At 46.4% G+C, this 11,705-nt stretch overlaps 1 protein-coding gene across 1 annotated transcript in view; it reads left to right on the top strand.

Moving 5' to 3' along the window:
- The window catches only part of SHROOM2 (shroom family member 2), an 83,324-nt gene that overhangs the window by 11,486 nt on the left and 60,133 nt on the right, over nucleotides 1–11,705 (top strand). The window contains exon 3 of the mRNA XM_011966841.1: nucleotides 10,543–10,674. Within this exon, the coding sequence (XP_011822231.1) occupies nucleotides 10,543–10,674 (132 nt within the window). The remainder of the gene's footprint in view (nucleotides 1–10,542; nucleotides 10,675–11,705) is intronic.

The raw sequence follows: 11,705 nt of genomic DNA, 5'->3' as shown, positions 1-11,705 counted from the left end.
TTGTTGTTGTTGTTTGTTTGTTTTAACGTCACTTGCTAATTTGTTCACACAAAGAAAATGCTCCATAATGAAAACAACTTCATCCCATGTCTCCCTCCCACCCAGACAGACACATTCATATCCCTCCTGTCCCCAACTGCAAGATGCATTCCTACGTCTTGGCTATCTTTTAGAACCAAACCCTCATAAAAACCATTTAGAATAGTTGCCTGATAACTTGGTTTTATTGCTAAAGAAAGCCTGTTTGTGGCAGTTAGAGTCCAAAGGCGTTTTGAATGGAATGTAGTGGCGTGTTTAAGGAGAGGGCTCAGAAGGATTTGCTGAATGGTAGTCATGACAGCATTGGTGGGGTTGTGAAATGGGCTGATTAAATAACTCAAGTAGTTCCAGTGTCCAGACCATGTTTTAGTAAGGTAGCCAGTGTCATGGACAGGGCAGGTGGCAACAGTTCTTTGCACCACGGAGGGTGGTTGTACCATTTACTCTGCTGGTTGTGGGTGTGCTTGCCTTTAATAATAGGGAAAGCAAGGTCATTGGTCTGCAGCTGTAGTAAATGACAAAAAAGAGGAAGGAATCAGATCTTTCTTCCGTGATTTCACTACTTTGATTTGCCAACTATGACGTGGTTTATTAGATGTAAAGACACAGAGGAAAGTTCTCTGGCTCAATGCCCTTGCAAAGAAAAGGATGCCTCCCACCCTCTTGGTGAGATGATAAGTGATCAAATAAGGGAAGATTTTTTTCAGCCACTCGGCACATGTCAATCACATGCGAGTGGACGTCTGGCTTACCATAGTGACCACACATGCAGTGGTATTTAATAGTTCTCTGAATGTGTGTAGGATCTGTAAAAGGTTTGGAATAAAAGCACACGCTTCCTTTGGAGAAATGTTATTTAGTTGTAATAGCATTTCACTACTGCCACATTCAGTTCACCTATGGTGGTAGTGCCTGTAACTTTTTATTCGGAGGAATTCGTGGACCTTCCTCTCCCTGCCTCTCCGATTTTGCCACTGAGTTTCATCTCTTTTCATGGTCCAGGCTCAACGTTTCTTTGCTGCACTGCGACTCAAGTCTCTTTTATTGGTTACTTTCCCTAAACTTCATCTCTCTTCTCTATACTTTGGTTTTTGTTTTTCTGTGAAGAATATCTTCTTAACTCTTCTAGTACCGTGGGTAACCATGGGCTCTGGGAAGGGAATTTGAGGATGAATTGAGTAAAAATACAGTAAATTATTATGGGCTTTATGTAATGAGCAGAACTCCAGAAAGGGCAAGGTGGGGATATTGTTTGCTGAGATCTTCTAGTGGGCAGAATTCCAGAAAGGGCTAGGGGAGATTATTTCTTGAAATCTCTTTCCTTTGCATCTATTTACGTGGCTAGAACGCTTTATACATAGGATAGCATTTAGAGGACAGCAGTCTTGCAATCTCTTGTTGCTTTTTTTTTTTTTTTTTGGTAAGGCTTTTGCCATGTGTATACTGATATGTTGACTCAACAGGTTAAACATTTTGTGTCTTTATTCTTATATCCGTGGTGTTCATCCTTAAGGCTGTATAAAATGAGTCATATTAATGACTGCACACTTGAATATGCTGAGTTTCTTTGCCAACAGATTCACTCTGTTGAAACATGGCCAGGAAATTGTGTGGGTGCCCTTTTTAAAACATCAAGCTGAATGAAATGATGATTTGACACTTGGGGCATATATGGTTAAACACAAGTGGTTTGGATACTGGGACAGAGATCGTCTTTTTTTTTTTTTTCTTCCCCTGTCTTTCCAACAGTAATGGGTTTGTAGAAATGAAGATTACAAAGGTTAATGGGAAAAACAAGTCATTCGGGTCTGCTCCACTCCTGTGTTCTGTGCTGCTCGGTTCTGCCTGTGGCTTCTGTGGCATTCCTCCGCAGTCTTTTCTGCCATAGGACTCAGATTGAACACCAGAGGTTGAGGCCAGAGGTGGGGCACGCTCTTGCTAGGGATGAGGCAGGCAGGCTGGCTGGGTGGAGAGCAATTCTGGGGCTCTCACCCCACGTGAATGCTGCTGCTGGGCCCTGACGTTTGCTTACAATGCAGCTCTGATGTCTCAGTTTCAGCTACTTAGGTCATTTGGGAATTTTTATCTTGCCTCAGTTCTCTTCATGTTTAAAAGCAGGAACTACTTGCCTCTTATCTCCTAGGACCATAGACTTTATCAGGCATGATGTCACCATTCACACAGGCATTGCCGGCACCACTGCCCGGGAAAAGACACTGCATATAAATCTTCCCACAGTGCCTTTGGGAGGTGACTTTTCTTACAGAAAATACATGCAGAGTTAACCATTTCTAGAATGCTCTGGTGTATTTGTATACATTCATGTGATGTATGTGAGAAGCACTCCCACCACGTGGTTGAAATCATTCCTTTAGGTCCCGCTTTCCAGGAGCTTGCAGCTGAGTGGGCTGAACGGCTCTCACAAGTGCAGACGCAGAGAGGAAGGAAGGGTGGAAGTCGATCCAGGAAAGTCTTTGCTGAGGACAGGCCAGTGGAGCCATCCTTTGCAGCTGAGGCAGTTTTGAGAGGCAGATATAAACGTCTGCCAGGTGCTCCAAAGCTGGAAGCCATAGCTGGAAGTTCTAGTGAGAACAGTAGAGGGGGAGGCTTGGGAGAAGGAGGTGGAAACGCAGAATGGGGCCAGCACACAGCGGCTCACACAGAGCTGCTCAGGTGGTGCAGACACTCCTGGCCCACTGCAGCCCAGACTTCCTAGGTCTTGGGGAACTGAGAATTTGCTTTATCTGCCAAGACCCCAGATACTATAGATGCTGCCAGCCCAGGGAGCATGCTCTGAGAACCCCTGGACTAGACCACAGAGAACCTAGGAGCATGGACTTCCTTCTGTGGAAACTGGGAGCAGCTGATGGTTCTAGAGTGAGGGCAAGACCTGGCCAGAGCTGTGTTGCATGCAGGGAGACTGGGAGAGGAAGAAGCCTTCCAGAGGATTGGCAGGAAAAGGAAGGAAGCAGAGTCAGAACTGGGTTTCATTTGATGTTTGCAGAGAGGTGGTTTTTGTTTAAAGGATTAGCAGAGTGTGGGCAACTGCCAGGTAAATTCCCCTCTCCCCAGACCCTGGGGTCTGACATCAGGAAGCTTGTCACAGTCCCCGAGACCCCCAGAGTGTTTCCAGGGCTTCCCTTCCTGGCCCGGTATCTGCAAGGCCTTTCCAACTACGGACTCTTCTTTCAAACCCTGCTCTTCCTTATCTCCAAGAAGCCCTTAGAAACCATTATTTATCTGTTTTCCCGCAAAACCTTTGTCAGCTCCCAGTGTAGGACAGAAGCCCCCCACCTATGCAATACCACCACCACCACCCCCGTTCCCCCATCGCAATTTGCAGGCAGGGAGACCAGGTGGGCCTATATTTCAGACCGTAGGCTCCCAGCAGGCCAAGGCGCCTCCCTTCCCAGACCCTGCCTTGGCCTCCAGCCAGTGCTCTTACTGTGCGCTTAGTTAGCTGGGGGCACGAAACACAAACTATTTGTCTTGGGAGGTGGTGCTTCTTTGCTTTCTTCTAAAAGGTTAGGAAAATAACCCAACACTCGTGATCTTTCTTTCTTTCTTTCTTTCTTTCTTTCTTTCTTTCTTTCTTTCTTTCTTTCTTTCTTTCTTTCTTTCTTTCTTTCTTTCGTGTGAGGGAAGGGAAGGAATTCTGCTCTTTGTGAATAATAAAGATTTCCTTGAAACAGTTCTTGTAATAATTCCTTTTAAAAATAAAACAGGATATTTGATATCTAATCTGTTGTTCTTTCTTTTTTTTAGAGATGGAGTCTTGCTCTGTCACCCAGGCAGAAGAACAGTGGTGCAATAATAGCTCACTGCAGCCTTGAACTCCTGGGCTCAAGCGTATAGCTGTTGTTCTTAATGTTCAATGACATCCTAGCATTTTTTTATATTTGTGATCTAAACCCTGTCCTTAAAAAAAAAAAAAAAGAAAAAACACCACCCAAAACACTACCTAGCATATAAAATTACTCTAAAAAATTGAAGTAAGTTTCAATTAAGTTTGGTATACAATCTGTGGGAAGGGATTTCAGGGCAACCCACCATTAGAATGAATAGTTCCATCTGGAGTACCAGAAAACTTGGTATTGTCAATACCATGGTGTTTTGTTATATGAAAGGAATAGTATGCATTGACTGAAGATTATGTTTTGGAAGAATGATAATGGCCTGGGCCAGGTGTGGTGGCTCATGCCTGTAATCCCAGCACTTTGGGAATCCGAGGTGGGAGGATTGCTTGAGCACAGGAGTTCAAGACCAGCCGGGGTGACATGATGAGACCTCATCTCTTTAAAAAATTTTTAAATTAAATAAATAAAATTTTAAATGATAATGGCTTGGGAGAATGATCACAAAACCAGGCAGACTGGGGAAAGAAAGGCACTCTTCAAGTCTGCAGGATGAAAGGGAATGCACAGAAACATGTGTGTCCTGGTCCTGCACATGAGACCCACAGTTCTAGGGACAAGGTGATTTAAAACGTTTAAAGAGTGTGTGGCTTGTGCAGGAGGAAACACCACAGCCTTCCATCTACTCAAGTCCTTCTGGGAGCCCTTGGAACTCAGCCAGAGGGACCGTGAGTGTAGGCGGGCTCTAGGTGGCGCCAGAGCTCTCTATCCCCAACTCCACGGGTCTGTGGTTGAGCGACCAGCATGTAGGGGCTGAAGGTCCCCCCCACTATCTCCTTATCAACACCAATCCAGCCATTTCAGAGGTGCCAACAAACAGAAACCAGTCTGACCCTGGCTTGATCCCCAAATACTTTCATTATGCATCAGGAAATTCAGAGGACTTGGGAAAAAAAGCATATATATTTTAGTAAATTTTCACTGTCCACAGTAACCAAGATATCTTCAGTTAAAGCAGAAAGAGTATAACTCTTTTCACTGTGTGTCTTCATTTGCTTATTTAAAAAAAAAAATCCCTAGGCCAGGTACAGGGGCTCATGCCTGTAATCCCAGCACTTTGAAAGGCTGAGGCAGGCAGATTTCTTGAGCTCAGGAGTGTGAGGCCAGCCTGGGCAACATAACGAGACCCTGTCTCTCATTATACAAAAAGTTAGCTGGGCGTGGTGGTGTGTGTCTGTGGTCCCAGCTGCTCAAGAGGCTGAGGTGGGAGGATCACTTGAGCCCAGGAGGTCGAGACTGCAGTAAGCCATGATTGCGTCACTGTACTCCAGCCTGGGTGGCAGAGGGAGAGCCTGTCAAAACAAAACAAACGAACAAAAAACAAAACAGAAAAAGCCACAATTCGTATAAGAACTGCTGACTGTGTCATATATGAGAACACATATATCTGTATATTATCTTTTTAAAAAGGAGCTTCTGGGTTTGTTTTCATTTTTCACTGCCTCATACAGCATTGCTCATTCTCTTCAGACAGTTTGAAAGGTGTAAACCAGGTAAGATGCATTTTATGAAGGCATGGAAGTCTCACTTCCATGCCAGGTTCCCTGCCTGCCTCCGACAACTCCCACCCAAGCTGCCTTCTGCACATGCATTGCTGTCCATGGGAAGCCCTCTTCCATGCCATCAGCCTCCCTGGCTGTGATGCCCCTGTTCGGACTCTCCTATCTTCCTCTTTCCCTGGCCTGCATTTTGACCTCAACCCTGTGTCTTTTTGTCCCCGCCGATGGACACATCCACAGGGATGTCCCATAGCTATGGGAGATGCACAATATACACTTTGGGTTTTTGTTGTTGTTGATAATTAGGGTGAAATGCACACAAAATTTACCATCCTAACCATTGTGGTGTTCAGTAGTGTTAAGTGTATTCACGTCATGCAACCAATCTCCAGAAACTCGTTTCATCTTGCAAAACAGGCTCTATATGCATTAAACAGCAACTTCTCAGTCTCCCCTCCCCCACCCCTGGCAACCACCATTCTACTTTCTGCATTCATAATTTTGACAAATCAGGCACCTCATATAAGTTGAATCATACAGTATTTGTCCTTTTGTAACTGGCTACTGTCACGTAGCATACCGTCCCCAAGGTTCTTCCATGTTGTAGCATATGTCAAAATTTCCTTTTTATTGCCAAGTAATATTCCATTGTATGGATAGACCACATTTTGTTTGTGCATTCTTCCACCCATGGAACAGTATACGTTTTGACTAAATGTCCAGCTGTTAAAGTCTGTATTAGATACAAGCTGAATATCATCATTACAGAATAAACTTCTAAGGGAAAAGAGTAAATCTGGAATGATATTATTATTACAATTTTGTTTTAAAACATAACATTCAGATTTCAACAGAATGACGTTTTGGTCCAGAAACGGGATTGTTCAGCCTTCTCAGCTGCTAGAAGGCTTCTGTGGTCACTGCCTTATTCATTTGCAACACTAAATTAATTTTTATTTTAGCCTGAGGCCAGTGGAAGGTTGAGATGTGTTTTGGGTTTTTTGGCTAACTGCTGGTTTAGGTTAATGTTACCACCACGCTGCTGTCTCCTGAATGTAACTGACCAAGCTAAAGGGTTAATTTCTCTTCATACTTGGATTTAAGGAATCGGTGCATGGGGATGATTCATTTTCTTTGAAACAGTTCTGCGAACTGAAGCTTTGTGTACATGGGGAGGAAGATACCTCCTGGATATTTTCAGAAGCAGATTTAAGGCTGAGCATAGTGGCGCATGCCTGTAATCTCAGTGCTTTCGGAGGCTGAGGCAGGAGAGTTGCTTGACGCCAGGAGTTTGAGACCAGCCTGGGCAACATAGCAAGACCCCATCTCTACAAAAAATTAAAAATAAAAATTATTATATTTTTAAAAGCAGATTTAAGATGATTACTCTCCATTTTGATCTTCTTTGCTGCATGAAAAGTTGCCCCAAAATTAGTGGTGTAAAATAGAATTTCTAGTCATAAAATTGAGCACAAAGCAATTGACCTATACGGAGGTACTCAGAAGCATGCTATGTGTTAGGGCTGGCTATTTCAAGATTTAAAAATATGCTCTAGAAAATCTCCAAAAGGTAGTTATCTGCACATTATGAAAGTGTTGGGGAGGGAGGCGGTGTAAACAGTCACTGTGCTAGGGTCACGGGCAGCAGACAGTCGCAGGCGGGTAGCAGCGTCCCCGCCATGCAGATGAGATGGGGTTACTATATCTCTAAGGCAGTGCTCCAGCTGCACGGCTGCAGATGTTCCGTATCTGTGCTGCCCATGCAGTAGCCACTACCCACATGTGGTCATTGAGCACTCGCAATGTGGCCAGAATGACCAAGGAGCTGAACTTTGGATTTTGTCACTTTGAATAAATTAACCACTTGTGAATAAGGATAAGTGACTTCCCTCTTCCCTCATGACTCGTCAGTGGCTACACCCGGGATTGATGTGCGTCTCTCCAGGGCCAAAGCTAGGAATAGAGGCAGGGCACAGCTGGGACTCACTCTTTCCCTTACCCCATGACAGGGGCCTTCCGCAGGGTTGGCTTGGGCCTTGGTTCTGGCTGCCAACTGGGTTCCTCAGTCTTTTTCCATGTCGCCTCTGCAGGGGCCATATGTGCAAATGACTTCCTTCTCTCCTGTGTCTGGTGCGTAGGCCAGGAGGTTGGGCGACAGCTGGGGCTGCCTGGTGTTGCTTTCCACACGGCCTTTCCGCGTGGCTCACTTGGGCTTCCTCATGCCATGGCATCACAAGGTCACTGGATTTCTCATAATCTATCACGTGTGTGTGTGTGTGTGTGTGTGTGTGTGTGTGTGTATTTTTTTTTTTTTTTTACTTTATTATTATTTTTTAAGACAGAGTCTCGCTCTGTTGCCCAGGCTGGAGTGCAGTGGCATGATCTTGGCTCACTGCAACCTCTGCCTCCCGAGTTCATGCCATTCTCCTGCCTCAGCCTCCCAAGTAGCTGGGGCTACAGGCGCCCGCCACCACACCCGGCTAATTTTTTCTATTTTTATTAGAGATGGGGTTTCACTGTGTTAGCCAGGATGGTCTCGATCTCCGATCTCGTGATCCACCTGCCTCAGCCTCCCAAAGTGCTGGGATTACAGGCGTGAGCCACCACGCCTGGCCTACACATATATATATTTTTAAGAGACAGGGTCTTACTCTGTCACCTAGGCTGGAATGCAGTAGTGCAAACACGGCTCACTACAGCCTCAACCTCCTGGGCTCCGTGGTAGCTGCAACCACAGGCATGTGCCACCACGCCTGGCTGATTTTTTATTTTTGTGCAGAGATGGGGTCTTGCTATGCTGCCCAGGCTGATCTCAAACTCCTGCCCGAAAGCAGTCCTCCCACAGCAGCCTCTCAAAGTCCTGGGATTACAGGTGTGAGCCACAGCACCCAGTCATTTGCATGCATACTTTGTGAGAACAAAATCTGCTGCTAATATTCTTATATGTGCTTCCTAATGATAGTTTATCTGGGAGAACTTTTATTGTACCCATGGAGAACTGCTGACCCTCTAAACCAGCTAGTAGCCCAGTTATTCCCATAGCAGGGTTGAACTAGTGTCATCTTGAGTGTCAGACGTTTTCTTTTCCTAGCCTTCTCTTTTTCTCCCCTTTCCTCCAGTTTCAGTCAGTCTAGTTTATTTTCTTCATTAATTAACTATAAAGGAAGATGAAAGAAGTTGTGGATGTCATAGCACAGAGAAAGCCAGCTGAAAATGAAATTCACATGGCCAGAACCTTCCTTACGAGGATTTTGAGAAATTCCATGAGGTACAGTCTGGGTTTTACAATTGCTTTCCTTCCATGGGGTGCTGAATTTGTCTTTTATACTTTCTCTTTGGTTCCTGAGAAACTATCATAAAGTCAGCATGTTCCACATTTTGCCACCCATATACTTTTCCTCGTTAAAATGATCTGAGTCATCGAAAGGTTTGTGTTATAAATGCTTTTCAGTTTTATTTTGTAAGATGTTCTTTATTGCATAATATTCTTTAATGTTTTTGCCTGCTGGGAAAAACGTCTGATCTCCACAAAGTATTTTAAGAGGCCCACTTGAGCTTGTTCTCCATTCTTGATTGGGCTATCAGCTGTCAGTTCTGTCCCAAATTAGAGAAAAGTAAAGCTGGCTTCCTACCATGAGGCTGGAGAAGTGAGTGCGGAAGGATCTCCCGCCCAGCAGTGTTCCCCTGGAGGCCCTATTGCATTACCGACATCCATCGGGATTTCTAACCAGACACACCTCATCACATCTGGGCAGATGTGGCCAAGACACTAAGAAGACACACATGGGATGGTGGGGACTGTGGCAGGGGAGCCCAGGAAAGCCCCTCTGTGTTCAGGAGCCCTGGCTGAAGGGACTCTAGCCTTTTGGTGCGGGTTGTCATGACTCCCTGGGGGGATCTTTGGTTGACTAAGAGACTCAGGGTAAGATGCAGCTACTAGTCTTAGTCAACCAGAAGGTGGCTGTCTTTACTTTGTTACCTAGGTAAACAGACACAGATAAGCTGTCTGAACTCTGTGTGACCCGACTGCCTAGGGGACTCATTTACCTTTTCTCCAGCGAAAGATAGGAGGTTCTCTGTGTGTTCATGTTGGGGCGGGCAGAGGGCAAAATTTGTGTACTCGTTTATTTAGAATAAATGTTCTTTATTTTTACATTTCTAAGATTTTAAATTGGCAAGTTAACCATATTTATGGAGGAATACATTTTAGAGATAAGGGCCGGCCGGGTCTACAGTGGCCCACACCTGTAATCCCAGTACCTTGGGAGGCCAAGGTGAGTGGATCACTTGAGGTCAGGAGTTCAAGACCAGCCTGGCCAACATGGTGAAACCTGGTCTCTACTAAAAATACAGAAATTAGCTGGGCGTGGTGGTGAGCGCCTGTAATCCCAGCTACTTGGGAGGCTAAGGCAGGAGAAACACTTGAACCTGGGAGGCCCAGGTTGCAGTGATCCATTGCACTCCAGCCTGCGCGACAAAGTGAGACTCCATCTCAAAAATAAAGATAAGGGCTGCTGCACATCTGGAGCCTGTGATTCCCACTCTGGTTAGGGCAAATGGGTAGTGAGCAAAAATCTAAAAAGAAGGTGTGGGTTTGGATTAAGTGTGCAACCCCTGAACATGGTGCCATGCGCCTGCCTGAGTTGCTGTGACCAGTGTCAGTCTCTGCACTGTTTGGCACAAGCGTGCGCGCTGTGCACATTCCCTGAACCCCCTGCACTGTTTGACTCGAGCACACACACGCTGCGTGCAGTCCCCGAGCCCCCTGCACTGTTTGGCATGAGTACACGTGCGCTGTGTGCGGTCCTCGAGCCCCTTGCACCGTTTGGCACGAGAGCGCATGCGCTGTGTGCGGTCCTCAACCCCCTGCACTGTTCGTTTGGCACAAGCGCACGTGCTGTGTGCGGTCCTGAGCCCCCTGCACTGTTTGGCACAAGCACACGTGCGCTGTGTGCAGTCCTCAAGCCCCCTGCACTGTTTGGCATGAGCGTGTGCCCTGTGTGCGGTCCCTGAGCCCCCTGCACTGTTTGGCACGAGGGTGAGCGCTGTGTGCAGTCCCTGACCCCCGCCTCCCCTGCGTTCTTTTCTAGGAGGAGCGAGCTGGGCTGGAGGCCTCACTCCTGGCATGCCACCAAGTTCTCTGACAGCCACCCTGAGCTAGCGGCCTCCCCGTTCCCCTCCGCCAGCGGCTGTCCTTCCTGGTCTGGCCGACACCATGCGAGGTAGGCACTCATTCCCGTCCAGGACGCCAGGTTTGTTCAGCCTTCTACAGGGAGCACACTCCTGACTGCAGAATTATTTTGATGTTTCTGATGAGACTGGGCCACTGACACATAATCACAGTTGGAGTGCTCTGAATTTTTGACTGAACCGGCAAGCATGTGACACAAAATGAAATGGCAAGACAAGGCGTGAGCAAGAAGGGGAGCATAGGACTTGGGTTTCGGCCAAGCTCCTTTGGGATTGACCAGGTGGGATGCCAGGCGGTAGGGTTCTGAGCCGGTGGGATGGCGTTGACGGCACCCCTCTCCTTTCCAGGGTTTTACACACGGACTGGAAGGCAGGAGATCTATATGGGGCGGCAGGTGTATCTTGTAAAAGCTCCCAAGAGGTTCTGTTAAGCTTTGGTAGCCTCTCCTCAACCCTCTTGGCGTTAGTGGCAGTATCCTCACTAGTCTCCTGTTAAGAGGATGGCGGTAACAGCAGATAGTCTGGTTTTGGTGTGCGTGTGTGGATGTCTCCCTGCTTATGTGAGTGTGTGTGTGTATGTGTGTATCTGTGTGTATTTATGGGTGTGAGTGTGTGTGTGGGGTGTGAGTGTGCATGTGTATTTCTACATGTTTGTGTGTCCTTGTATGTGTATGAGTGTTCATGTGTCCATCTGTATGTGTTCATGTGTGCCTCTATGTGTGCATGTGCATCTGTTTGCTTGTATGTGCATGTGTGTGCACGTGTATATGTATATGTGAGTGTGTGAGTATGAGTGAGCATGTCTGGTGTGTGTGTGTGTGTGTGTGTGTTCAGGTATGTGCGTATGTCTGGAGCTAATGTAACCACCCAGTTTTTGGCTATTAATAAATACTGGTCTTGGCTGGGCGCAATGGTTCATGCTGGTAATCCCGACACTTTGGGAAGCTAAGGTGGGAAGATTGCTTGAGTTCAAGACCACCCGGGACAACACAGCAAGACCCCATCAAAAGGCATCCGTTTGGTAAAAAGGCATGTCACGGGGAGGACACAGTCTTTTCAGCCT

The sequence above is a fragment of the Mandrillus leucophaeus genome, unplaced genomic scaffold (genome assembly GCF_000951045.1).
Source record: "Mandrillus leucophaeus isolate KB7577 unplaced genomic scaffold, Mleu.le_1.0 Scaffold777, whole genome shotgun sequence".
Classification (NCBI taxonomy): domain Eukaryota; kingdom Metazoa; phylum Chordata; class Mammalia; order Primates; family Cercopithecidae; genus Mandrillus; species Mandrillus leucophaeus.
Note: the sequence above shows the minus strand (reverse complement) of the source record. Positions and strands in the feature narration are given on the sequence as shown.